Here is a 27565-nt window from a genome sequence, read left to right as displayed (position 1 = left end):
CTTTAATTCTTAAGTCCAATTGTTATAGTCCCATAGTAAACTTCACGTCCTGCTACATGGGCTCTTCAGGGATGGCTACTAATTTGACAACCTTAGCTCTCCAGGAAACTATAGGCTAGAAAGCGGGGGGTTCTGAATTTCAGGAGCAAATTAAGCTCCAAGGATGGTGACTTTGATACATACTTGGAACATATGCCTGGATGATTTGCCAGTGTGTATGGAAGGATGTTTTCAAAATCACTGTCCCGTGTCACCAAGCTGAGAAGCAGCAGGGTATCAGGAAAAGAGAGCAGATTGGTGTGAAGTGGCCAGAGGAGCAGTAAGTTGTTAACTTCACTCTAGACCTTTCCATGACCTATTTCAGCTCCCCTATTTCCTGACTGAGGGACTGAAGTGTGCGATGCGACTTTAAAAGCTCCTCCAGTTATTTACTGAAAGGTTAAAACCACAGTTCAGATGGTTGAGACTGATTCCGAAGTGTGTACAGCACGGCTGTTCTTCCCGAGCTTGGTTATGCACGTCAGCGTGTCATAAGGTCAGTTTAGTGGCTTGACCAGCATTTCTTCTTTAAAAAATGAAGAGCAGTAGAATATAAAATCAGAAGGCAGCATATCTTGTGATACAAATTTGTATCGATTGAACTTGTTTCAGTTTTACATGTGTGTGCCCTGGGCCGAAATAGTAAATATATTTGTGCGTTAAGGTCACAGTCAGAAAAACTCCATTTTACACCATCTGAAAGCAAAATGGTGTTGAAGAAAGCAGGTGGAGAAGCCCAGCTCTCTGAAGAGAGGGTAGCACCGGGGAAAGTCAGGTCTTGCGCACCTCAGTCAGGGAGAGAAGTCTATATTCAGAAAATGTCAAGATAATGATATGCCAGCTAACAGAAAATACAGTCCTGTAGGGCCTTTATTTTAGGGGAATGGCAATTAGAAGAATATTGAAACTTATGTAAAAGGGACTTGGCAGAGATTTTGAACTTACCCAATGGAAAGGACAGTAGAAAAGTCATGATTATAAAGGGGAAAGAGTGCTATGTACAAATTAAGGAAAATTTAATGAATGAGCTATTCATCTTTCGAGTGTAACACCACGACCCTCGACAGCTGGCTGAAATCCTTGCCAATTCTCCATCAAAGCTGCTGAACACCTTGTACTGTACATATGGCACAGCTAAATGAGACCACCTGAACTGGTCTTTTTTTTTTTCCCCCCATAATTGATTTTCAGTGAAAAGACCAGAGGGTGCTTCACTTTCTGACAATGCTAATTGAAAACCGCAGTGTTTTCTAGAGGCAAACGGAGTGGAGTGAAGTATGTGCTGAGGTCTTTGAAACCCTGCTGTGAGACACCAGAATAGAATCCAGCTTTAACTGTGGAGGGACAGTGGTAGAGTCTGCTGTAGGACAATTCTGTAACTCCCATTTGGGCTTCATGTGTCCTTTTAATAGCTTAGTGGTTGTGAATTTGCTTTGCGATGGCTGCCGAGTGTGGCTCTAGTGGGCGCTGGTGAATCAGATGTTTCAGTTCCCCCGAAGATTGATTGATTGCCTATCAGTGCTGATGCTTCAGCTTTCCTTAAAATAGGACTTGTGATGCTTGAAAGCTCTTAAATTACACGTCTGAAAATTGCCACATATTCCTTCTCAGTGACAGGCATGTAAAACATATGCATATGTTTTGCCGTATCATTTGTTTTTGTTGTTATCAGAAGGATGACTTTAGAATCAAACATTTACTTGAGAATAACTGATTTTTTTTTTTCTAGATAGTTGTAATAGTCCTTTGAAGCACTCAGGTGATTATTCTGATGGCAGGTTTGATGTTGTTCCTGTCCTCCCTATGTTAGCATGGGAGTGAAGTTAAGTGAGGGCATCCAGAATGTGAAATGTACGGAGATTCTACGAGAAAGCTAATTGTTTCTAGTCACATGCCTTTGGAAGGTCTTGATGCAAAGTCAAAGAAAATTAGAGTGTGACGTTTTCAAAGATAGCTTTCCTAATATTTGAAGAATTTTCAAGTTTTAGGTGAGGGTTTTTCTTGTCTCTTGCTAGATTCTAATATAGTTTCATCAGTGGAACTAGAGAAATTGAAAAAGCAGTTTATAAGTCACTAGGAGGTATGTGGCATTAATGATGGCAAAATGGAATATTGTAATGACAACAAATAAGGTGGTTTTTATGACTTTTTGGAAGATTGGAGCTATTTGGGGCAAATACAGGTTTTACCCTGCTTATCTAATTTTGGTGTTATGTCACACTCAAGGAGTTTGTAGCCCTGTGATCTCCATCTTCCTGTTTCTTTAGGTCCAGCTCTCGGCCTCTCCATAGAAATAGTAGGCTCAGAGCTATCCTGGGTGCGTTGTTTGGAGACTGACTCTGAAAATGATCCATTGTCTTCACGCTTTGCACAGTGCTTCTAAAGTTTTATCAAAGTAATGCAATAAGCAGAAGATAAATAGCGAGGCTTTTTACAGAAAGCAGGAGCCCTCTATCACTCGGACCTCTGAGTCCTCTGCACAGGCATCACTTGATTCTCATATGGTTGTTTCTTTTGCTCTTTATTTCTGAGCAGTCATTTGTACTATATGATCTTAGACGTCTGTAGACTTGTTTTGGAAGATGAAGACTAAGCTCTCTTCTCCTCACCCCCACTCCACAATGTCATCTTTCCCTTCTCATAATGGTTTTCATTATTTTTGTGTTAAATGCTATATAACACTTGTATTATGACTATAGTGGTTATTAACTGAGCCCTGTTAATTATATGTCATTTTCCTCTCATCCCTTTTTTCCTCCAAGAGTTACTAATGACCTCTCTTTCCCCCTTCAATTTCTTTAATCCCTATTACGAATTACTTTTTCAAATACTTTCCTGGAGCCATAAATTCCTTGATAAGGTCATGCATACTTGACAGTCTTTTAAGTCTGTTTTTAACAATTTACTTTGTAATGCCATCCCTTCTGGAACTTTTAAACCCATTGCTCCGGTCTTTACTGTTTACTTCTTAGGCTGCATGCACAGTGCTATGTTAATGGGAATTTCTTAGGTTTCTTGCTTATGTAGGACCTCTCATTTTTAAAATTCTTTGTCTTCATATATTTTGTTTAATCTAGTGGGGGCGGGCACAGCCTCCAGTAGTTTTCTGAGAAAGGGCATTATTATGAGAAGGATAATGTGAAATTTTGATTATTTGAAAATGTCTTTATTCTAGCCTCATGAAAGATTCATAGTTGGGCTGGGTATAATAAGCCTAAGTCACTTTCTCTTATGTTTGAAGGCATTGTTTCATTTTGTTCTAATTTTTATTAGGTTTTAGATATTGAAGTGTCCTGTGGTTTGGATATCTAATCCTTGACTTCTTTTTTAGTGTTTTTTTATCCCTAGTTTTCTAAAATGCCATGTTGTATCTTGGTATGGGCCTCTCTTATTTGTGGTACTGGACATTTATGGGTGTTCTCACTTGAGAATTCAATGGCCTGCCTTCAATTCTCAAAATTTTCTGTCCCCCCCCTTTTAAAATAATCTTCTCTCCATGTGTGTGCATATATATATGTTTGTGTTTTAGAACTTGCAGTAATCAGATGTAGGCCCACCTGATGCAGTCATTTAATTTTTTTTGTTTGTTTTCTTTCATTGTAAATCTGTGTCTTTGTTTTGCATCTGGGAGACTGCTTCAACTTGATCTTTCAAACTCACTCACTGAATTTTTTGTATATGCTAAAAGTTTCATTTTCCAAGAATGAAGAATCTTTCTTTTTTTAATATCTTGTTACTATTATTATTATTATTTGTGAATGTAACTTTTTCTCTCAGATGATACCAGTTATGGTTATCTTAGATTTTTCATCAGTTCTCTCTGTTGTTTTCTCAGTTCTTCTTTCCCTCTACTTTTGGTCTCAGCTTTCAATTTAAAAGGAATGTTCTAAGTTTCTGGTGTCACTGATTATTTGTTTGCACCAAAGAGGGGGGTGTTGAAGTTGATCTAAAGCTCTGTGTGGGTGGAGCTCTTCAACAAGGGTTTGGGTGGGTAGCCAGTTCAACTTTCAGGATGCCTCGGTCTTCTCTTGGGTTCATCTGTCTCTGGACCCAAGTTTCTGTACTCCTGGGAAATAAAAGAGTAACACAAGACAGGTCTAGGAATAGTAAAGGGAAAATGGGACTAAAGTTTGAGCCAGTCAACATGGAGGTGTTCATTTCACCTCTGTTTCAGTAAAGTACTTCATCCCTCCTTCTGCTGAATTTGTGCTTGAAGTCAGAGCTTCTGGGCCATCCTCTGGTCTTGGGTCATGGTGGGGAAGAGGTGGTGGGGGCAAGTGCTGCTTTTGAATATGCTATGAGTCTGTGTGGTCCAATGAAGGAACTATAGTGCATAGACCCTAACAGATAAAGGAAACTTCGGAGTTCCCCTATAAGCAAAAACAACAAAACAAAACCCCACAAAAAACTACCAGAAAAAAATCCAACTCGTGGGAGTACCTAAAATCCTGAGGTAGACTGGTTGGTGGAAGCTTTGTAATAGAAGGTAAGAGCAGTTCTTATGATGCTAGAGGTAATGAGCAGAACAGTGCTTCACCCAGTGGCTTCTTGGGGCAGTGAGAGGGGTTTGAGAACAAGCAGAGACTCCGGCAGTGGAATGAATTTGTGTGTATATAAAACAGTAGGGATAACTTATTAAAGAAGTCTAAAGATAAGTTCCATTCTCTCTCTCTTTAAAAAAAAAAAAAAAAAAAAGCTAAGTAAATAAGAAAAAGGCACCTGGGGGCACAGTCAGTTAAGCATTCAACTCTTGATTGCGGCTCAGGTTGTGATCTCAGGATCTGAGATTGAGCCCTGTGTTAGGCTCCGCACGGGGCATGGAGCCTGCTTAAGATTCTCTCTCTCCCTGCAATCTCTCTCTCCCTCACCTCTAAAAAAAAAAGTACATAAATAAAATAAAATAAAGTTCCATAGTTGACTAGTTTAGTGGCCCATTTATGTCAGGGCTATGGCACCTACTTGTTGTTTCACCTCAATTCCATTCACCTGGAAAGGCTGCTCAAGTCTCGACACAGAAGGACAGAAAATAATTGCTTTTGTAAGATCTATTTTTAAAACTTTATTGAGGTATAAGTGAAGTGTAAGCTGCATATATTAAAATGTACTATTTGATAGGTTTTGGCATACATATATATCCCCATAAAACCATCACTAGAGTCCAGAGAGTGAACCATATCTTAATGCTCCAAGTTTTCTTGTGGCCTTCTGCATTTCCTCTCTCCTGCTCCCGCTTACTTCCCACCAAGGCACCCAGCCACTGGTCTGCTCTCCCGTCAGTCTAGATTAGTCTGCGCTTTCTATACTTTCATATCTATGAAATTATATAGTATGTGCCGTTTCTTCATTTGTTTTTGGTCTGGCTGCTTAGGATTGAGAGTTATTTTAAAATTCTTCTGTGTTACATGAAACAATAGTTCATTTCTTTTTGTTGGGAGAACTATTAGATTATACGCATGGAACAATTTTTTTTTTTTTTTTTATCCATTCATCTTTTAATGAACGCTTGGGCTGTTTTCAAGTTTTGGCTATTACAAATAAGTCTTTGTGTGGACACATGCATTCATATCTTTTGGATAAATACTTAATGGCTCTTGAGAGGCTGGAACAGGAATAGGTGTATGTTAACTTTTTAGGAAGCTGCCAAAATCTTTCCCAAAGTGGTTAGGCTGTTTCCTATTTCTGCCAGCACCGTATGAGAATTTCATTTGTGCATGTCATGCTTGCTGTGGTCAGGCTTTTTAATTTTAGCCATTCTGATAGGTGCATAGTAATACTTCAGAGTGATTCTACTTTGCATTTACCTCATGACAAATGATGAGCATATTTTCTATATGCTGTTCATTCATAGATTTTCTTTGTTGAAATGTCTTTTAATTTTTTGTCCATTTTTAAAAATTGGGTTTATTATTGAGTACGCAGAGTTTTTACATCTGTCTACATACAAGTTTTTTTTTTTTTATCATATGTGATTTGCAAATATTTTTACCCACTCTGGTTTATCATTTATTCTTCTGTTAGTGTCTTTCAACGAGCAAAGTTGTAATTTTAGTTTTAGTGAAGTCGAATTGATAAAAAATTTTTTTCTTTAATGGATCATATTTTTCCATGTAAGAAATTCTATGTAAGAAATATTTGCCAACCCAAGGACACAAAGACTTTTCTTATGGTTTCTTTTAAAAATTTTATAGCTCCAGGTTTGACGTTTTTATATCTCTGTTTTGCGTTAACTTCGGGTATTGTGTAATGTATGGCTCAAAATTTATTTTTTGTATATAGAATTAAATGCAGTCATTTAATTCGTATATTAATTCCTGTCCTCCCCGTGTTAGCATGGGAGGTCAAGCATTGAGCACTCCCATGTGGTGCTTTGGGGGTGCCATAGTGGAATGGAGTGGTTGTGACATTTGTTTCAGCATGATTTGCTCAAAAGGCTATCCTTTCTTCATTGAATTGTCTTTATACTTCACCAAGAATCAGTTTTCCGTACATGTGCAGTTCTGGACCGTCTTGTTTCCCCATTGATCTGTTTGTCATCACTGTCCTCCTCAACTGTCTTCACTGCTATAGGTTTGTAATGTGTCCCACTCACCGGTAGCTCTCCAACTTCACTCTTTTTTTCCAAGGTTGTTTCGACTGTTCTAGGGTCTTTGCATTTCCATATGAATCTCAGAATCAGCTTTCAAATTTCTTCAAGAAGTTTACTGAACTTTTGGGATTTTATTAAATGGATACATTTAAGGATAACTGACATCTTAATATTTAGTCTTCTGATCTGTGAACATGGTCTGTCTTCCCATTTATATCTTTAATTTCTCTCAGAGTGTTTTGTAGTTTTTAGCACATGGGGCTTGACATCCTTTATCAGATTTATCCTTAGGCATCTTATGGTTTTGGTGTAAATGGGAAGTGAATTTTCAACAATACTGATTGTCCCTAGCATAGACATGCAGTTAACTGTAGTATGTTCATCTGGTATGCTAGAGTCTTTTTTCCTAAACTCCATCGTTAGTTTGAGTATCTTTTTTGTAGGTTCCTCAGATTTTTTGCAGAGATGATCACGTCATCTCTGAATAAAGATAGATTGACTACTTATTTCCAGTCTAAATGTTTTAATTTACTGTGTGATTGTACTAGCTAGAACTTCTAGTGCTTGTTTCGTTCCTGATGTTAGGGGAAGAACATTCAGCCTTTCACTGTTAAGAATGCTGTTTCTGTACATACCTTTAATCAGAAAGTGTTTCCTTCTTAATTTGCTGAGAGTTTTGTTTTGTTTGTGTGTTTGAATCATGGATGGGTGTCAGATGCTTTTTTGTTTTTGAGATTATCGTGCCTTTTCTATGGTAAGCTACACTGACTGAATGTTAAACCAACCTTTCATTCCTGGGATAAACCCTACTTCCTAACAATGAAGTATCCCTTTTATATGCGGTTGGACTCAATTTGCTAAAATATCCAGATTTTTGCTTCTTTGCTCATGAGGCATATTGGTCTTCAATTTCTTTTCTCTGTGGTATTTGGTAGAATTCAGCAGTGAAACCTTCTGGGCCTAGGCTTTTCATTGTGGGTATTACAACATACGTACATGTGTTGTAGGCAAGCATATAAATGGGTCTTTTGTGACAGCTTTAAACATGAGAAACTTGCCCATCAGAATATTTCCCATTAGTTTTTAGTGGCTAGAATTGTATCCAGAGCTTGTGCCCAAGCCAGTGATGGGGCAAACAGGAATGCCGCAGTGATTCAGATTGGCTTAGCCATCTGAGATTGGCAAACCATCTTAGCCATCCAGCCATTGGTGCGTCCATCTCCAGGTGAGGTCTCCAGACAGCAGTACGAGCATCACCTGGAAACTTGTCAGACAGTCACGTTCTTTGACCACAGTCCAAACCTTCTGAATCAGGTAGATTAGACCTGCCTGCAGTCGAGTGTTAGCAATTTGTGTTTTAACAGCCCACTAAGAGATTTCGATGCACCAGAGGTTGAGAACAGCTGACTTAGGCTAGCTTGAACTTGGGGAATTAGAGTGAGCTACGTGACACTGGACTCTTCAGGGGTCTCTTAGCGAGGGGGGGGGGGGACTGTGGTGGTGGAAAGGATGGATTTACATAGGTGGGTGTTAATCTTGTCATAGGAGACTGAGTTGTGCCCAGGAATAAGAATTTTCAACTAATCCATATACTCCTGATGAAAGGAGGCACCGTGGTCCACGGAGGAACTCCTGAATGGATGAAACGGTGTTTCAGAATCTGCACCTGTAACAGGAGTTAGCAGACTGTATCTTGGGGCAAGTTGGCCCTGCTGCATGGTTTGTATGGTTGGTCAGCTAGACATTTTTAAATGACTGAAAAAAAAAAAAGGCAAAAGACTACTATTTTATGACTTTGAAAATTATGGGAAGTTCAAGTTTCAGTGTCTCTAAATGGTTTACAGAAACACAGCCTACTGTTCACCTTGCGTACCCTCTGTGGTGCTTTGGGGCTGCCATAGTGGAATTGAGTGGTTGTGACAGAGACTGTGTCCCATGAAGTCCAAGTACATACTGGCTGCCCCTTTACAGAAAAAGTTTGCCAACCTCTGATCTGTAAGGATAATTTTACTGAATACTACCATTCCCCAACCGTCTTGGGTAGCTGAGAAATTATTTTGACAGGTGGGGGTCCTGACTACGGTGGCATGAGCGTGAATAGTGAAGTATGGGATTTCAAGAACATGTACTCGTTAGAATTATGGTAACTTTGTTTAAAGGAGTGTTACTTTAGACTTTAGTGTGATTTATAATTATAATCCAGCTTCGTAAATAAGTTAATTACTAGAAGCAGTGATTATAATTCTTTCTCTTCCTTTTTTAAGTCAGCTAAAAAGATGAACTTTTTTTGTATAACCCTGTGACTGAAAATATGCTATAGTTTACCTCAGCACCATATGTCAGCGAGAAAATCTTTAACTTAAAGTGCCTCATGGTGGTTATTTTGAATTCTGTGTAATGTTATAGATGATGAAAGCAAATTTTTCTTAAAACGTATCTTTGAAAGCTGTTTGGCTTTTGTAAGAAAGAAGCACATACCAAGTTTAGTACCGATTTGAGACAGGGTGGGGGCAGATACCTGATTATTTAAGGGTTGAGAGAATCAATGAACTTTCACTAATTTTTAGACTTTTTTTTTTAAAGTACATAAAATTTGCCTAGTTTGTCATGTCTTGTTTACATATTAGCCCGGTTCACTTAACATTCTGCTATTAAAGAAAGAGATGAAAGTGTTCATTTCTACAATGAGGTAGTTAGGTCATCATGGTATCCATTCAGAACATCATGGCGTCCGTTCCAGGCTAGTTCAGTAGCAAGAGCCTCTGATCTCAGACTCTGAGACATAGTTTCTCATAGTGTTTTGAAGTCCTCCTTCCCACCAAGCTACAGAAAGCATTACATTTTATTTGGGGGTATTTGCCTGTTAAAAAATAATTTTGGTATTTGAAGTAATCCAATGTGAGTTTTGTGTTAGTAGAAACTGTGAAATACATGTTGTTTTCCCTAGAAGGGAGGTCATGTCCATATACCTATATAATACCTATAATGTAGATTTCTTTTTTTAAGGTTATACGTTGGCTCTTCAAAGACATTCACATCATCAGAGAAATCCCTGAGCCCTTTGCAGTGGTGTAGACACGTCCTAGATAACCCGACTCCGGAGATGGAAGCAGCAAGGCGTTCCCTGTGCTTTAGACTGGAGCAAGGTAATTTCGAACCTGTACATCTACGTTCTCAGACTCTTGCCACTGTCAGCTCTGTTAGTCACTGGTTTTGGAATTGACACTTCAAAGGAAAAGCCTTACCCCAAGGGGTAGCTGTTGCATGCGATTTTTCCACACTCCTCCCACATCAGACTTTCTCAAGGTAGAATATAGTTTCATGCTTGTTTTTAGCCACATTCTTAGCTTGTTTCAGTTTGTATTGAAAGGTAGGAAGGCATATTATTTTTCTGTGTTTTTTTTTCCTTTCTCTATGCAAATATACCAATAAGTAAAATGGTTTAGCCTTAAATTTTCTGGGGACAGCAACAGGTGGTGTGGCTGAAATCCAAGATAGAAAATGGAGGTTTCACTGGGACCTGAGTACTGACCTTTTTGAGTTCCATACGTATTTAATTGGTTCTATAACTGGAAGTCCTAACCTTTAGAAACTGGGAAATAATCGTCCTATTGTATATGACATTAGTTAACTTAAAGGGCTGAACATAAGTTTAAGGCCAAAAAAAGGGAAAAAAAGGAGAGAGAGAGAGAGTACTGTCGTGGAAGGAAAAATTACAAAGGAATTCTAGTCCTTAGCTTTTGTCATTTTGTATTTAATTAAGACTATGATCACTGAGGATTTTGCTCATCTCTTAACCCCTCGGTATCTTCTTCATTACCTCGGGGACTCTTTCCATTCCACGGATTCCCTGTATCCAAATCACACTTGAGCTTGGAAATGCAGAGTCCTGCCTTTTCCAGATTAAATAATCAGAGTCCCTGGGAGTAGGGCCGAGGGAACTTGCACTGACAAGTTCACCACTGTGATTGTGGCCCACAGTGAAGTTTGCGAACACTACCTGTAAAGCCCTTCAGGGATAATAATGGGTATCGAAATCTGGACATGAGACAGAGTATAATAGGTGACACTTCTTGAGCTCTGAATTCTGTGACCATCAGTACATTCAGTTCTTGCCATCCTCTTATTCAATCTAACCACACGCCTGTGAGCTAGGGACACACTCACTTTTAGGGAAGAGACAGGTGAAGTTGAGAGAAGGTCAGATTACGGGGACCAGCGTGATACCCCAGGGACAGAACTGGAAGCTGGGTCTCCCCAACCTTAAAGATTGTCCTTCGTCAGTGGTCTCTGCTGCTTTTTTGGCACAGTCATAAGTAAATATCAGCAGAAATTTGTTTAAAATATTTGGGAAGCATCAAATTAAAGGGCACATTTTATTAATATTTTAACTAAAGCAAAATGAGGGATTTAGTAAGAAGTTGAATGGTGGGGTAGGAGCAAAGGAGTAGCATTAGGGTAAAAATGTTGGAGACACGCTGATCTAAGAGAGCAGCGCTGTGAGGCAGCAGACTCCAACCTTCACTCTGTTCCCGTTTACCCGACTGACCCTGAGCGAACCATTAAATCCCTCTGGACTTTAAGGGCTGTGTAGACTGTCTCTAACATCTCTTGATTCAAGGACTTTTCATATGGACATTTTTATATATGAATTTGCACAATTTTATTTGAATATATAAAATTCAAATGAAATTCAGAACTAGAATCCTTTAGTTCAGGGGTCGACAGATTTTTTCTGAAAGGGACCTGATAGCAAGTATTTTAGGCTTTGCAGGCCACACATTCTCTACCATCAGTAAAAAGCAGCCATAGAGGCAAACATTAGCAAACAAGGCTGTGTTCCAATAAACCTTTATCTGTGGATACTGAGATTTGAGTTCTCATGATTTTTTTCCCCATGTGTCACAAAATATTTTTAACCATTTAAAAAAGAACAAACCCATAAAAACAATTTTTAGCTGGTAGGTGTTACAGAGCTGGGGGGAGGTTGGATTGGGCCTCCCAGGCCACAGTTTGTGACCTCTGCTTCATTTGCCCACAAGGAAGAGTTATATACAAAGTTGATTTAAAAAATGGAGGCTTTGTTCAATTTAATGTAATTAATTCTTATTGGTGGCTGCTTTTGAGATTTGAGACTAAGTGCCTGATCAGCTAATTTTCTCTTCATTGACGAGGGGCTGAAGCAGAATGGTGAGGTTATGAGGACATGCATTAATGTGTTTATTCATAATGTAATGTATTTCAATTTCATGTAAGAGTTTAAGTAGAGAACTAGCTTTTCAAAACCTACCTTAGTGTTTTCCAAAATTTGTTTTCTACATCCAAATCCTCTCTTGCTGTGATACTAAATGCTTTTGTTCTGAAAATCAGTAATCCATTCATGAGATAAGAAGTCACTGTCTACAATCGGTTGTTCTTTGGATGAAATTTTTTTTTTTTAAATTTAACTTCTATTTTATAGGGAAATTTTTCTATAGCTTAGAAAGTATTAATCTTATGGATATTGTAAGGAAAATAGCAGATTCCTACCCCGGCTCTCGTGCCCATGTGATTACCCAGATGTGGTTACTTAACAAGAGCTATTTGTTGTGGTTTTGCTATTTATCTCTCATGATTCCCATGCCCATGTGGCTGTGGCTTGAGTTGTCAGTTCATTACTTTGGGTGTTGAAGGTTTAATTCTTCAAACACTTTTTTCCCCTTACACTTTCTCTCTGCACATCTTCCTTCCCATGTAGCTTTTTACCAATTTGGGGATACATTAATATTGATCACAATACAAACAATCATATCTCAGCCATGCCGTATTTTTATTGTTCTGTTTCTCTTTTTTGGTCTAACCTTTTATTTTTCCTAGAGTTAATTGTGAAAAGACACTTACTTACTGTTTTTGGTTTTTGTCATTAATTTACCCCCAGACGCTCCAAATGAACTGACCACTGGTATAGTGAGGCAAACAAATCCACCAAGGGTGTTAATTGTTTTATTTCCCTTTTTTTTTTTTTTTTAAAGATTTTATTTATTTATTTGACAGAGATCACAAGTAGGCAGAGAGGCAGGCAGAGAGAGAGAGGAGGAAGCAGGCTCCCCGCTGAGCAGAGAGCCCGATGCGGGACTCGATCCCAGGACCCCGAGATCACGACCTGAGCCGAAGGCAGTGGCTTAACCCACTGAGCCACCCAGGCGCCCCTCCCTTTTTTTTTTTTTTAACTATTCCTGCTGGTGTCTCCCTCTGATCCCCTGTCAGGCTCTGAACTCCTTCTCTGCAGGACCCCCCCCCCCCCACCCCCAACACCTCACCTCAGAGCTGTCCTGGGAGGACGTCCCCCTGCCCTCATCCTGGGAATTCTGTCCACTCCTTAGTTTAGCCCTGCCTGTGTCCCAGATGCCAGGGCTCCCTTTTCCTTATGTTTCCTCTCTGTGCAGAATTCCTAATCCTGTTGCCTTTTCAGGGAAGCAGGAGAGGAAAGAGGAAATGGGGGAGGGAGAATTTGAGAACCTTCTGTGTCTGAAAATGTCTTCATTATATCTTCAGTCTTGATTGTTCTTTGAGCTGGGTGTAGAATTCTAGGTTGGAGACCATGTCCAACAGAGTATAGAAGATGTTATTTCATTATATTTCAGCTTTGGGATTGCTGTGGAAGGTCCTGTAACATTCTCATTTCTGATTCCTGTGAGCTTTCTTTAAAATAACTTTTAGGAGCTCCTGGGTGGCTCAGTCGGTTAAGGATCTGCTTTCAGGTCAGGTCATGATCCTGGGGTTCTGGGATTGAGCCCTGCATCAGGCTCCTTGTTCGTGTAGAGCCTGCCTCTCCCTCTCCTCCTCACTTGTGCTCTCTTGCTATCTCTTTCTCTCTCAAAATAAATCAATAAATTGAGTAATAGATTTTTTTAAAGGATTTATTCAAGAACTAAATACCTTTTATAATCTCAGACTCTTTTAATTTCTAGTACATGACATTTTCATTTTTTTGTGCTGGTGGGCATTTTAAGCAGAAAACTTGAGTTCTGCAAAATGTCCTGATTTCTTTCTCTGTAAATCCCTCCTGTCCTCCAGTTTTCTCCTTTCTTTCTTTTTTATATTCTGTCCTGTTACATATCCATGCTACTGATGTTCTCTTTTCTTGGAGGTTTTAAAAACTCCTCTTTGAGGGACACCTGGGTGACTCAGTTGGTTAAGCAACTGCCTCCAGCTCAGGTCATGATCCTGGAGTCCTGGGATTGAGTCGCGCATCGGGCTCCCTGTCCAGCAGGAAGTCTGCTTCTCCCTCTGACCCTCTCCCCTCTCATGCTCTTTCTCTCTCTCATTCTCTCTTTCTCAAATAAATAAAACCTTTAAAACAACAACAACAACAACAACTCCTCTTTGAACTCCTCTGCTGCTCCTCTGAGCTCCTCCTATTAAGTACAGGCTGTGTGCTAGACACTTTGTAGGGGATGTGGACACAGCAGTGGCCAAACAGATAAGTCCATGCCCTCATGGAGTCTGCCTTCTCGTACACAGACCTTCTCTTAATCCTCCCGTGTTTGTGAGGGACCGTTATTTGTGTAAGGTATTTTAAATGTAGTCGCTTTTCATTTTGGCTTATTTAGGCAATAAAAGTGAAAGAGGAGCAGCTGCTTGGGAAAGGGAGGGAGCTGAGGGTCCCAGTATTTTCCTAAACAGTCCTCCTGTTTTTGCGTCACTATAAAGCTTTCTGCCTTCAGTGGTAGGTTGTACATCCAATTCCAGAACATTCCAGGCTCTTGTTGGCTTGTCCCCACTGTGGGCCTCTACAGCAGAGAATGTCAGAACCCAAGTCTGTTACCCAATGTTTATCCGTTTTCCATTTCGAAATGAAGTTCCCTTCTCAGACTGATAGGGACTCCTCTCTGTTCCATCTTATTTGCAGGTTTAGAAGACTTGGAGTTTAGCTCTCATTCTAGTGTGTTTTTACGGTTAATTGTATTGTTTAAGTATAACTGACAGTTTCAGGTATACAAATATAGGGATTCAGCAATTCTGTACATTTTTCAGGATTTTTCAAGATATGTGTATTCGTAATTCCCTTTTTCTGCTGCACACATCCCCCAACCCTTCTGATCATCACCAGGTCTCTGTATTTAAGAGTCTGTTTCATGGTCTCTTTTTTCTGTATTCATTTGTTTTGTTTTTTAAATTCTATGTGAGTGAAAGCATTTAGTATGTGTCTTTTCTGAGTTTCTTCAGGTAGCATAATACTCTCTAGCTCTTTCCATGTGGTTGCAAATGGTAAGATTTCATTCTTTTTATGGCTGAGTAATATTACATTGTATATATACCATATCTTCTTTATCCCTTCATCTATCAGTGGACACTTGGGTTGCTTTCATATGTTGACTTTTTAAATAATGCTGCATTAAACATAGGAGTGTGTGTATGTTTTCAAATTAGTAGTTTCATATTCTTTGGGTAAATACCCAGTATTTACTGGAATTATTGGATCATCGGGTAATTCTACTTTTAAAGTCCTAGCTACAGCAGTCAGATAAGAAAAAGAAATAAAAGGCATCCAAATTTGTAAGGAAGAAGCAAAACTTTCACTATTTCCAGATGAAATGATAGTATATATAGAAAACCCTGAAGACTCCACCAAAAACTACTAGAACTTGATAAATTAATTCAGTAAAGTTGGAAGACACAAAATTAATATACAGAAATCTGTTGCATTTCTATACACTAGTAATGAAGTAGCAGAAAGGGAAGAAAACAATCCCAGTTTTAATTGGCACCAAAAATAATAAAATACCTAGGACTACACTTAACCAAGGAAGTGAAAGATCTGTATACTCTGAAAACTACAGTACATTGATGAAAGAAATTGAAGATGAGGCAAAGAAGGGGAAAGATTGTCCATGCTCACGGATACAGAACCAATGTTTTTAAACTATCCATATCACCCAAGGCAATCTGCAGATGTACTGCAATCTCCATCAAAATACTAACAGTATTTTTCACAGAACTAGAACAAATAATTCTGAAATTTGTGTGGAACCGCAGAGGGCCCTGAATAGCCAAAGCAATCTTGAAAAAGAGGAACAAAGCTTGTGGTATCACAAGATATACTACAAAGCTGTATGAATTGAAACAGTATGGTACTGGCATAAAAATGGGTGTGTAGATCAATGGGACAGAATAGAGAACCCAGAAATAAAGCCATGCTTTATGGTCAATTAATCTGTTAACAAAGAGGCAAAAATATACAATGGGGAAAGATAGTCTCTTCAACAAACCGTGCAGGGAAAACTGGACAACTACATGCGAAAGAATGAAACTGGGCCACTTCCTTAAACCAATGTGGACATAAACTCAAAATGATTAAAGACCTAACTGTGAGACCTGAAGCCATAAAATTCCTAGAAGAAAACATAGGCAGTAATCTCTTTGATATCAGCTGTAGAAACATTTTTCTAGATATGTCTCCTCAGGCAAGAGAAACAAAAACCAAAGTGGACTACACTAAAATGAAAAGCTTTTGCACAGTGAAGGAAGCCATCAACCAAACAGAAAGGCAGCCTACTGAATGAGAGCAGAGACTTGCAAATGATCTATCCAGTAAGGGGTGAATATCCAAAATATAAAGAACTTTTGCAACTCAACACCAAGGAAACGAAATAATGCAACTAAAAATGGGCAGAGGACTGACCCCAATAAACGTTTTGCCGAAGGTGGACAGATGGCTTGGCCTGCAGACACATGGAAAGGTGCTCAGCATCCTTCATCATCAGGGAAATGCAAATTAAACCTTAAACTCCTCACACCCATCAGAATGGCTAAAATCAAAAACATAAGAAACAAGTGTTGTCAAGGAAATGGAGAAAAGGGAGCCCTTGTGTGCTGTTAGTGGGAATGCAAACTCGTGCAGCCACTGGGGGAAAGAGTATAGAGTCCTCAAAAAAGTCTTGTGTGGTTTTGTAAGAGAATAGGGAGGAATTAATAGTTAGTCTTCAATACCAATTCTTTTTTTTTTTTTTAATTAGATTTTATTTATTTATTTGACAGAGAGAGATTACAAGTAGGCAGAGAGGCAGGCAGAGAGAGAGAGGAGGAAGCAGGCTCCCTGCTGAGCAGAGAGCCCGATGCGGGACTCGATCCCAGGACCCTGAGATCATGACCTGAGCCGAAGGCAGCGGCTTAACCCACTGAGCCACCCAGGCGCCCGCTTCAATACCAATTCTTACTGACTTCCAATTAAGGGAGTCCTTCGTCCCTGACAGCTAATTAACTGATACCAGAAATTGTGGTTTTAACTTTATTCCTATTATAGCATAAATATTTAATTGGGATAATGTGAGCATTCCATATTTTAGAACTTTCAAATAATTCTAATAAAACACCTGTTTAGATCTCATGTCTCTCTTAATCAGCATTTCCAAGTAACAAAAACTTTGAGATCAAGTTTGTTGCCCTTCATTTTAACATAAATTTGCCCCAGGACAGTGACTTTGTTTCACACTGGCTAGAAGGGAACCAGACACCTTAACGATTGCTGTTGCTAAAATAAATAATTTTTGTTTAATTCTTATTGAATTAAACCTTACAATTACTGCTGTTACATTTTTAGTTTTGGTTTCCAACATTTTAAGGTGAGGTGGAGTCTTTGCACTCTTTCCTCACTGGCCATCTCTCGCTTATCAGTGTCCTGTGAAGCTTAAAATAGTTTTTACTTATCTTACTGCATTTTGTTGCAGAATGATAAGTGCCTCTATGCTCCCCTCCCTCTTCCCCCTCCTGGAATTTAAAGACCTTCGGTGAGACCTTCCACTGCTGTGACCAGGACAGATGAGAGATAGATTTTTTTGAAAGGATAGTTTTCTTCCCTTTGTCTTTCTTTTCCTATCTCTCACACTTCGTAACCAAGGGGTAAGGGAGAGTTTCTTCTCTGGGCGTTCAAAAGAGATGGTGCCTTAATTAGAGAGCAAGTTAGCAGTCTCCCTGCTTAAGAAGTAAATTTCCCTGGGAACACATGTGAGGTCGGGCTTGTCAACCTCGGTTTCTGTGGGTACGTTGGATAGCGTTTCTTCCAAGGCTGTCCCTAATTGTGCAGCTGCTAATGAGTTTATGTGGATCGTGACTTTGGGAAGGGCCCCTGTCTCTCTTCTTGCTGTCAGCCTTCTCGGGGAGGGTCTTCACATAGCCTTCACGCTCTGATAGCCTCGTGACCCTGGATCTAGGTAAGGTAACAAAACTTAGCAAATTATGGGAGTATGTATGGGAAATGTTCATGTTTTGTTGAGGTTGTGAGAACAGGCTTATTAATATCCTACCCTTCTGAAGAAAGTTTGTTTTTCTGGAGAAAACGAGGCACAGAAAGGAATATTTCGTTATTCAATTTTATTGGAAGACAGCACCTGCATTTAAGAGCTTTTTAAAGATATTGCTGAAGGTGTATATACACACACACACACACACACACACACACACACAACTAATATGTATCTGATGCCCCCAAATTCTCAATTGACTAGGTCAATTAATATTTTAATGGAAAATTAATTAAACTGGAAGTTTATTGGAAGAATGAGATCCCAAAACTTATTTCCTGCTGTTCCAGACTGGTCTTTTCATACCAAATTTCATACTTTATAAGGTCTTCTATATCAAGTGGTCAACACTGTCCAGTTACTTAAGCATTCTCACCCTCTTCTACTTTAATGTTTGTTTTCTATGGTTGTTGTCAGGCAATAAATAAGGATGTTTATAAAGCAGACATATTAAAGGCTTAAATATCAGATCTGTTTACTAATACATTTGAAAATGGAAATGGCTTTTTTGGATAATGTACAGAAAGTAATGTTAAAATAATTCATCACTGAAAGTTAAATCTTTTAGTACCTTTTTTTTTTTTCTCCAAGATTTTATTTACTTGAGAGAGTGAGAGAGAGAAAATATAAGAGAGGGGAGGGTCAGAGGAAGAAGCCGGTTGCAAGAAGCAATCCCTGGACCCTGGGATCATGACCTGAGCCGAATGCAGATGCTTAACCCACTGAGCCACCCAGGCGCCATCTTTCAGTACTTTTTAATCTGCATTGGACCCTGATTAGAATATACAGTCTTAGACATATTCAGTATCTTGGTTGGTTTTTCTCTTTGAAAATGGTACTAACAATGTTACTTTCCATTTGGAAGTGTCTTGTTTTGTGAGCATCTTTTTACTTAATTTTTAATGTTATCTATGCCTTCTTTCCAACTTGGTGAAGAAGCATCTGAGGACAGGAGCCTGCCCTCGTTTCCTTTTGGATACCAAAACTTAAGAAATTCTCAAACATGATTTAAGTTCTGAATGGGTTTTTTTTTAATGATTTATTAATTTGAGGACATTTAAATTTCTTACATGAGCAAAGAAACTAATTGAACATTGATGTTGTAAAAGACATCCAACAAGCCAAGCTGGAAAGAATTACCTGATGGTGCTCAGTAAAATGTTAGTGTTGGCGCCTGGGTGGCTCCGTGGGTTAAGCCTCTGCCTTCAGCGCAGGTCATGGTCCCAGGGTCCTGGGATTGAGGCCGGCATGGGACTCTCTGCCCGGCAGGGAGCCTGCTTCCTCCTCTCTCTGCCTACTTGTGATCTCTGTCAAATAAATAAATAGAATCTTTAAAAACAAAAAACAAAAAACAAAACTTAGTGTTGGGGGTGGATATTTGAGTCTGTTTTGTTCAGTGCTGTTGACCCACCAGTGCCTAGAACAGTTCCTGCCCTGTGGTCCGGACTGCCCTGTGGTCTGGACTGCCCTGGGGTCCGGACTGAGTGATAATTGTGGAGTGAATGAATATGGTGGGGGGCATTTTGATTTAGTAGTTAGACATGGGGCTCACTAGGCCTCCATGTTCCTTAACTTTGATTAAGAGCAGGTCACGGTCCCACGACTTATTTTATAACTGAACTTTTGTGCCTCTTTAACCCCCTTACCTGTGTCACCCCCACCCCCCTTTTCCTCCTGGCAGCCAGCAGTTTGTTCTCTGTATTTGAGTCTGTTTCTTTGTTCATTTGTTTTGCTTTTTAGATTCCACATGATAAGTGAAATCATACAGTTTTTGTCTTTCTTTGTCTTATTTCACTTAACGTAATACCCTCCAGGTCACCTCATGTTGTTTCAGATGACAAGATTTAATTCTTTTTTATTGCTGAGTAGTATCTGTGTGTGTGTGTGTGTACACACCACGTCTCCTGTATCCATTCATCTGTCCATAGATGCTTAGATCACGTCCATGTCCTGCCTACTGCAGATCATGCTGCAGGGAACATAGGGTACATATATCTTGTTGAATTAGTGTTTTTTTCTTTGGGTAACGTAGAAGTGGAATTGCTGGATTGTATGGTGCTTCTATTTTTAATTTTTTGAGGAATCTCTGTGATATTTTTCACAGCGGCTACACCAATTTCATTCCTACCAATAGTGCACAAGAGTTCCCTTTTCTCCACATCCTCGCCAACACTTGTTTTTTCTTGTTTTTTCGACGCCAGCCAATATGACAGGTGTGAAGTATTAGCTCGTTGTTACATTTTAGTGAAGGAAAGAAAGAAAGCATGCCACTTGTTTCTAGCCCATTGCCTATTAAGTGGGGACATTTAACAGATTTCACAGGGCTATTAGAAAGATTTCAGGCAGTGTTGAATGTAACATTACTTTGATAAGTGTGAAGTGCTATGGGATTATGTGGACACAATCCTACTGTGCAGTTCTTTATTCAGAATGTGAACCAGAACATAAAGGGAATCCTCTTAGTTTGGCTGTTTATACTTTATAGGAAACTAATAGCATTTTTTTTCTTTGGGTTGGTGGGGGGGTTTGTTTTCTATACCTGTAAGTCAACATATCTGTTCGAGTTGGGATCCCAGATTAGAAAGTTTTGAGTATCATTTAAGAACAGTAGAAAGTTTAAAGCAACTTCATTAACTATTTCTTTTTCTTCTGCTGCTTCTTAGATCGATATGTATTCCATTTCTGACATGCTTTTCTCTGGTCTTCATCACTTCCCCCACTTGTTTATTTTTTTAAGATTTATTAGAGAGAGCGAGAGAGAACACGGCATGGGTGTGTGTGGGGGGGGATTGGACAGCAGAGAGAGAAGCAGACTCCAGACTCTTCACTGAGCCAGGGGGCCTGCCTGTCTGGGGGCTCGATCCCAGGACCTCAGGATCACAACCTGAGTCGGAAGCAGATGCTTAACTGACTGAGCCACCCAGGCGCCCTTACCCCCACCCTATAGACTGTAAATAACAAACACCCATAGAAATTTCATGAGCCTTAACTCACGTGACACCCTAAACTGAAGTAAGGCTAATTGAGAGCCTTTGGTGAGTCCATGCCATGGGGCTGGGATGTTAAATAGCCAAATAATGATAAAAAAAAGCTTATCTGAGTAATTTGAAGCACCCAGTATGTGGCTTAGTTAATTTGGGGCCAGTTAATAAAAGCTTATCTTGCCTGAAGATCCTTGAATATCCATAACTATTGAATCAGGACAGGTCACATTTGAGGATTGTGGGTGTAATTTTCACAAAGAGTGTAGCCCTACACAGTTACTGCCTTGGGTCATGTTTCCTTATGAGCATCTTTCATTTCCTCTGGGATTATATGCTAAGCACATGGAAATAGATACTGCTTCTTAACGGAGTTTTTCTTTTATCTTCCTATGATACTGGTTCCTGTGCTTGCCTTGGTTGTTATGATGTAGCATTCCTCTCTAAACTTAGCCGATGGAAAAGAAAGTTGTCAACTAATCCAGTGCTCTCAAGGTGGTCTTTTCATTTGTTAAAAGCCGCACAGATTGAACTGAAACATTAGGAAGTTATTGAGTGTCTGTCTCCTGGACCCCATCCAGCCTCTCCTTGCCTGGCCTGAGATGCTATCTTCATCAGCTCATGTTTCCAATCTCGAGGTGCTCTGTCAAATTGGGAACACAAAATTAAAACTTACTCTGTGCAGTTCATGTTAGGTAAACTTTGTAAGGGAGTGCCTTTCTAATCGGAAGAATAATCTGGAGAGATGGGGTCTCTTGACATTTGCTATTTTTTATTATTATTTTTTTAAGATTTTATTTATTTATTTGACAGAGAGGAGCACAAGGAGGCAGAGAGGGAAAGGGAGAAGCAGACTCTCCACTGAGCAGGGAGTCTGATGCGCGGCTCGATTCTAGGACCCTGGGATCATGACCTGAGCTGAAGGCAGAGGCTTAACCACCTGAGCCACCCAGGTGCCCCACTATTTATTATTCTTGTGTGGCAGAAATGGAAGACACATTGTCATGGCTGTGGCCTTTGATGGCATCTTTGCTTTCTCCTATGTTCAGAATAGTCCCAAAGCGCGTGCTTCAGTATTGGGAATGATGCTTGGTACAATAAGTAGCAAATCAATAAGGATTGTGGTCCTATGAAATCTGCGGTTTCTATCCCATTATATCCAGCAACATGGGCATGTGTTTGCCAGACACTCTTCCTTTCCTTTCTTTTGCCGATTACATGTGTTTCTCTGTGTTTTCTCGTTGTTCTGTTTTTATTTTGCATTTCTAGCACAAGGAAGTTATTAAAATAAGCAGTAGCTTATGACCGCGCATATAATGTTTGTTACAGTGACTCTCTATCATTGACACGCTGTTTTCTTACCCCGTTGAAGAACAGATAAAGCAATAGACACTCTCCCATGGTAGTCGATTGCTGCTTTCACAGTGCTCTAGCGATTGACAGTGAAATTTTATTCTGGGAGATGTTCATGGCTGTGTCTTGGGACCTTTACATAAATTGTCCATTTAGGCAAGAATTCGTAGCCTCTCCTTTTCTGCAACACTGGGCTTCGATTCGAGAGACGATTCAGATGCTTCCTCGTGCAGTAAAGGCGCGGGGCCCTGGCTGCACGCAGGCACCGTGCTAGGGACGAGGGGCTCCGTGGTGAGGCGAGCTCAGGACCTTTCCTCAGAGCCAGCAGTCCAGTATCACGGACTGCGCAGGTAGCCGCTCTTGTTCTTTTTTCTTCTTCCTTTCCTTTCAGACAGGCGTGATGGTGCTGGCGGACCTGAGTCTGAGGGGTTTGATGGCCGGGAGACGCGTTCCCAGGGATGTGTGCGACGTCAGCAAGGGTTAGGCTGTAGGGAGAGTTAATGCGGGTGGTGGGGGTGCGGGAGGGCGACCCAGGCCGGCAGCGCAAAGGTCTGGCGCAGGGGTGAGACTCCTGATCCGGGAGGAGATGGCAGGCCTTTGTGGGAGTGTAGGAGAGACAGGTGAAGGGAGAAGAAGGGAGCCCAGGGATTCTGCACGTAACGGGGGAGGTGTGCGGCGTGTGCAAGGCGCCCAAGGGTTTCGCGCTTTAAGACGGCTTGGAAGCCTTTGCGTAGTTTTCAGCAGAGTGACCTGACCCTAAACGGAAAGTGTCAGAGTGTTAAGTGAACTGTTGATTTTCTAGCCTTTCTTAAGTCTGGCAAGATGTGGAGGATGAAATGGTGATTTTAGAAATTCTTAGCCATGTGAGTGAAGTTGGGCTTTTGAGCATGGTTGTGTGTGTGTGTGTGTGTGTGTGTGTGAATTTTGTTTGTGTTTTTTGAGGGAATTCTTTAATTTAGATACACTTGGAAATGTTTTCTTCCATTAATACCCTGTATTTCTTGTGTGACTTCTTGTGAGCAATGGTCATTTAAAATATGGCCACGCTCTTCATGATACTTAATTGACTTTGAAAATACAAAGCTTTGAGGGCGCCTGGGTGGCTCAGCGGTTAAGCCTCTGCCTTTGGATCAGGTCATGATCCCAGGTTCCTGGGATCAAACTAAATCCCCGGTTGGGCTCCCTGCACAGTGTGACAGTGGGGAGCCTGCTTCCCCCTTTCCCACTCCCCTTGCTTGTGTTCCCTTTCTCGCTGTGTTTCTCTCCGTCAAATAAATATAAAAAATCTCTAAAAAAAAAAAAATATATATATATATATATGTGTGTGTGTGTGTGTGTGTGTGTATATATATATATATATATATAAAACACTTTGATCTTCTTGATTACTTAAAATACATGGAGCTTTAAACTTTTATATAGTAATAGGTTTCATACATTTGAGTGTTGGAGCTCTTGTCAGCTTTTATTTGTGAATTTAATTTTTTTTTATATTGTAGCTGTAAAATTTTATTTCGAGGAACAGGGTGTGTGTGTGTGTGTGTGAGTGAAATTCAGATACGTCCTCATCATACATGTGTCTATATTCATATTACATACATGCGGTTTTTTTTTTTGCCGCGCCTGCGCATGCTCAGTCTGACTGTCCATTTTTATGGCAGTTTTAGATAAGCTAAGTTAGATCAGTAAGAGGATACTCCGCTTTAGGAGTTGCTGGCGTGTGCTAAAAGTGGTGACTGCAAGTAGTTGGATGTTTAGTCTTCCGGAGAAACCAGATACCTATTCTTCAAGAAGACCGAGAGTTCTAAGTGTGGGATCCCTACCCCTGACTGAGAAGCAGAGCTTGAGGGAACTTAAATTTTGATGTCCAACGGTAGACTGAGCTGGGGGGACTAGTAGATGAACTCATAAAGCATTCCACTCCTGCATAAAGACCGCCCTCCTTTGCACTGTTGGGACCCTCAGTCACTCTGCTGCTGCATGTCGAGGCATCTCGTGGGAAGTTTGCTTACGGAATAACTCAGGCATTTATGTAGTGTCTGTTGTCCATCTTTTAAGCTGGAGGCCTATCAGGGTAATACCTATACTGGTGCAGAAGTTGTTCGTGCCAGTTACTTATATATACAGATAAGCATAGTCTGTATTCAAAAATAGAGACCAGTGGGCCGAGTCTCATTTGTTTTTTGGGGAAGTTAATAGCATAAACAAAATAAACAGATCAGCAACTTCGTAGGAAATAAGAAGCTAAGGGAATAAAGAGCTCCGTGCACTTAGATTTAAGTGAATACTGCACCTTTAAATAAGAACAGATTACTGGGGAAAAAGCAGCAAATCATTATTTGTAGTCATTTTTAACTTCTTAGCAGTATGGAATTGGAATGGACAGGGCTAAGAACCAAGCTGCTTATCCGTATTTGTCAAAAGAGATCCCCCTCAAAAAGAGAAAATATGAGAGAAGTTAGGGGACATGGAGGGCAGATTCCAAACTTTTAATCTTCAGCAGTTCTGTAAGCAGGAACAGCAGACAGTGAAGAGGAAGGAAGAATAAATAACAGAAGATAATTTCTTTGAGCTCAAAGACAGCTCCCTGGTATGAACTAAGGCAGATGAGAAGAGACCTAAACCCAGACATCCTGGTTGAATTTCCAGGGTTAAAGCCCTACAGATGTTCAAAAAGAAGAGACATTATCTGCAGTGTAATAGACCTCAGGCATTTCATGAGGAATGCTGACTGCTTAGCTGGGAAATGAATACAGTCTCTGTAGTTTTGAGGAAAGGTATTTTTAAACTATGATGTTGTGCCCAGACATATCATAGATTGGGGAGACAAATGGAAGGGGATTTGGGTTTGCAAAGATTTAGAAAATGTACCATCTGTACCCTGTTTCAGTGGCGGAGGAAGTACAAGGACATGAGATCCATGAGTCTGGAACAGAGTGGCTCTGGAGGTGCCCCAGGAGAGGCCAGGAGCAGGGAGATGAGGAAATGGGTAGGCTCTCAAGGCTTGTGACATTCTTCGCTCAGTGGTTGGGGGCTGGTGCCAGACAAGTCCTTTCCTTTCCCTGGCCCCTCTGACCATACTCAGCTCCCCAGTGAGCGAAGCTTCCGTCAGAACACTGAAATGCCACCTCTGTGTTGCTCAATGGTCACCTTAAAGTTGTCCTGTTCACAGCTGTCCAACAGAATGGGCAACTTGTAGTCCTTGACAGTGTAACAACAGAACTGTGAGATCTGGAGTTGGGAATGAAAGAGAAGAGGGATTTAGCATGGGCTCAATATCTGACTTTCTCACTGCCACGAATCAGCGGGCAACAAGGTGATACTGGTTTATCTGCTGAAAGTCACATAGTAGTTACAGAATTGTCCCCAAGTTCCCAAACAAAACTCCGGGAAAGCGGATCTGGGTGGGAAAGGGAACGAGATTCCTGTTTCAGACCTTCGTGTATATTCTAATATTCTTCCATGTGCAGGCATTAAATTAATTTTGGGGGGTTGGTGGTGAGGAAGAGGGAGAGAATCTTAGGCTCCATGTAGAGCCCGACACAGGACTCGATCTCATGACCCTGGGATCATGACCTGAGCCGAAATTAAGAGTTGGGTGCTTAACTGACTGAGCCACCCAGGCACCCGGTATGCAGGCATTTTAATAAAATCATGCAGCCATTACTTTTAGGGCCAAGAAAATAGTTTTTTCCTTATCTAAGTTCTTAATGATATATGCTTACTTTCTACTGCTTCTCAAGACTAATGGGTCAGAGGCTTTTTCTCCCATGGGACTATAAGCACATGTATTGTGTCCCTTATTGAAAGAAGAGTATTTTAGCCCAGGAGATACCGAAGAGGAAGGAATATCCAAATTCTGTTTCCATCACTCTTCGTATTCAGGAGCACACAGGGCTTTCTAGTAGCTTGTGGGGCTCGCATTTCCCAACACACTGGACATGGTCAAGGGCAGGGAGGTTCTAACCGGTGGTCTAGTCTATCTTTCTGAAGAGGAAACACACTGTTTTCAGACATGAGGAAATCAAGCCTGTTTCTTGTAGAACTGGACTGTAGCGTCTTCCTCGACTTACCTTGTTACAGCCATATGGAGCTTGGAAGTCACTCTGGCTGGCAGTCATGGCTTGACGGTGGCTGGCGTCCAAATTAGGAGCAGCTGTCTAGAATCCGCATGACAACATCGCGTCATTGGCAGATGATTAGGTCACTCTTCTCCCTTGTTCTTTTCAGGTTAAATTAGGACTTTCACAAAGGCTGACTTTTCACATTTTGTGACTATTTTCACTGTCCTTACGTTAGATTAAAGTCATAGTCATCCAGTCTAAGGAAAAATGGGGTCTCTAAAAGAACATGCCTTTGAAGAGTAATTACTGCTGAAGTCAGTGTGTTTTTAAATCCCCCCCGTTAATTGGAGATGGGAAGTCTGGTCATCTGTGCAGTTGCAGGCAGAGCTTGCTCCAGGGATGGGCAACACTGAATTTGGTCCATGTGTGCTTGGAGCTGGCAGCTTTTCTTTCGTTTTGACCAGTGATGAAGTAAATACATGTTAGCTGACAGTTCAGAGAAAATTCCCTTTCCAATCCTCATTTTTCAGTTCTCAGACCATTGTCCTGGTTAGAAAACACCCACAGGAGCAGTGGGAAGAGTGTTTGGCAGTCCCAAGACTGGTGAAGGTCTGAGAAGTAGAAAAAGTCCAATTGTTACATGGTGACAACTGGACACTTGAACCAGCATGTCTTACTTTACTACTAAGACCTAGAAAACGTTTGACCCATTAAGATTAAGAATAATTATAAAAGTCAAATCCCTATGGAATAAATGTGGTTAAAACTCCTTCATGGTGAAATCTTATAACTCATTCAAGTAGTAAACATTTATAAATGTTTATCTGCCAGTCATTGCACGTATACAATCCCTTAGTTTCTTTTAAATCTCATACATTTTAAAACTTACTCAATTAATTAACTCTAGTATTATTTGTAGGGGTAAATGATCTCTTTTATTGATGTTTCTTTAAGATGGTGTGTATGTCATGTTTTTGTAACTTGTTACATTTTGAATACAACCGCAGGTTTGAATATTGAGTATTACAGTGTTCTGTAATATTTAATATATATTTAAACACATAAAATGTATATTAGCATGTAACACACACCCATTTATGAACATAAGTATGTGTTAACATGTAACAAACACAGGTACACATATGGACATGTAACAAGTATACTAATGGGTACAACTAACTTATCCTGAATAAACGTTCACTAAGGATAGCAATTAGGGAGGGAGGTTTACTAGTTCCGTAGCCTTTCTCCTTACGTGAA

At 40.2% G+C, this 27565-nt stretch overlaps 1 protein-coding gene across 3 annotated transcripts in view; it reads left to right on the top strand.

Moving 5' to 3' along the window:
* The window catches only part of SLAIN1 (SLAIN motif family member 1), a 58961-nt gene that overhangs the window by 4147 nt on the left and 27249 nt on the right, over window positions 1-27565 (top strand). For 2 of the 3 annotated variants that reach the window (XM_059143974.1, XM_059143973.1), the window contains exon 2: window positions 9632-9771. The exons of the other annotated variant lie outside the window; for it this stretch is intronic. In XM_059143974.1, the coding sequence (XP_058999957.1) occupies window positions 9632-9771 (140 nt within the window). The remainder of the gene's footprint in view (window positions 1-9631; window positions 9772-27565) is intronic. 3 annotated transcript variants of the gene reach the window in all.

This window comes from Mustela lutreola, chromosome 13, assembly GCF_030435805.1.
Source record: "Mustela lutreola isolate mMusLut2 chromosome 13, mMusLut2.pri, whole genome shotgun sequence".
Lineage (NCBI taxonomy): Eukaryota > Metazoa > Chordata > Mammalia > Carnivora > Mustelidae > Mustela > Mustela lutreola.
The sequence above is the reverse complement of the archived record's forward strand: the minus strand, read 5'-3'. Positions and strand labels throughout refer to the sequence as shown.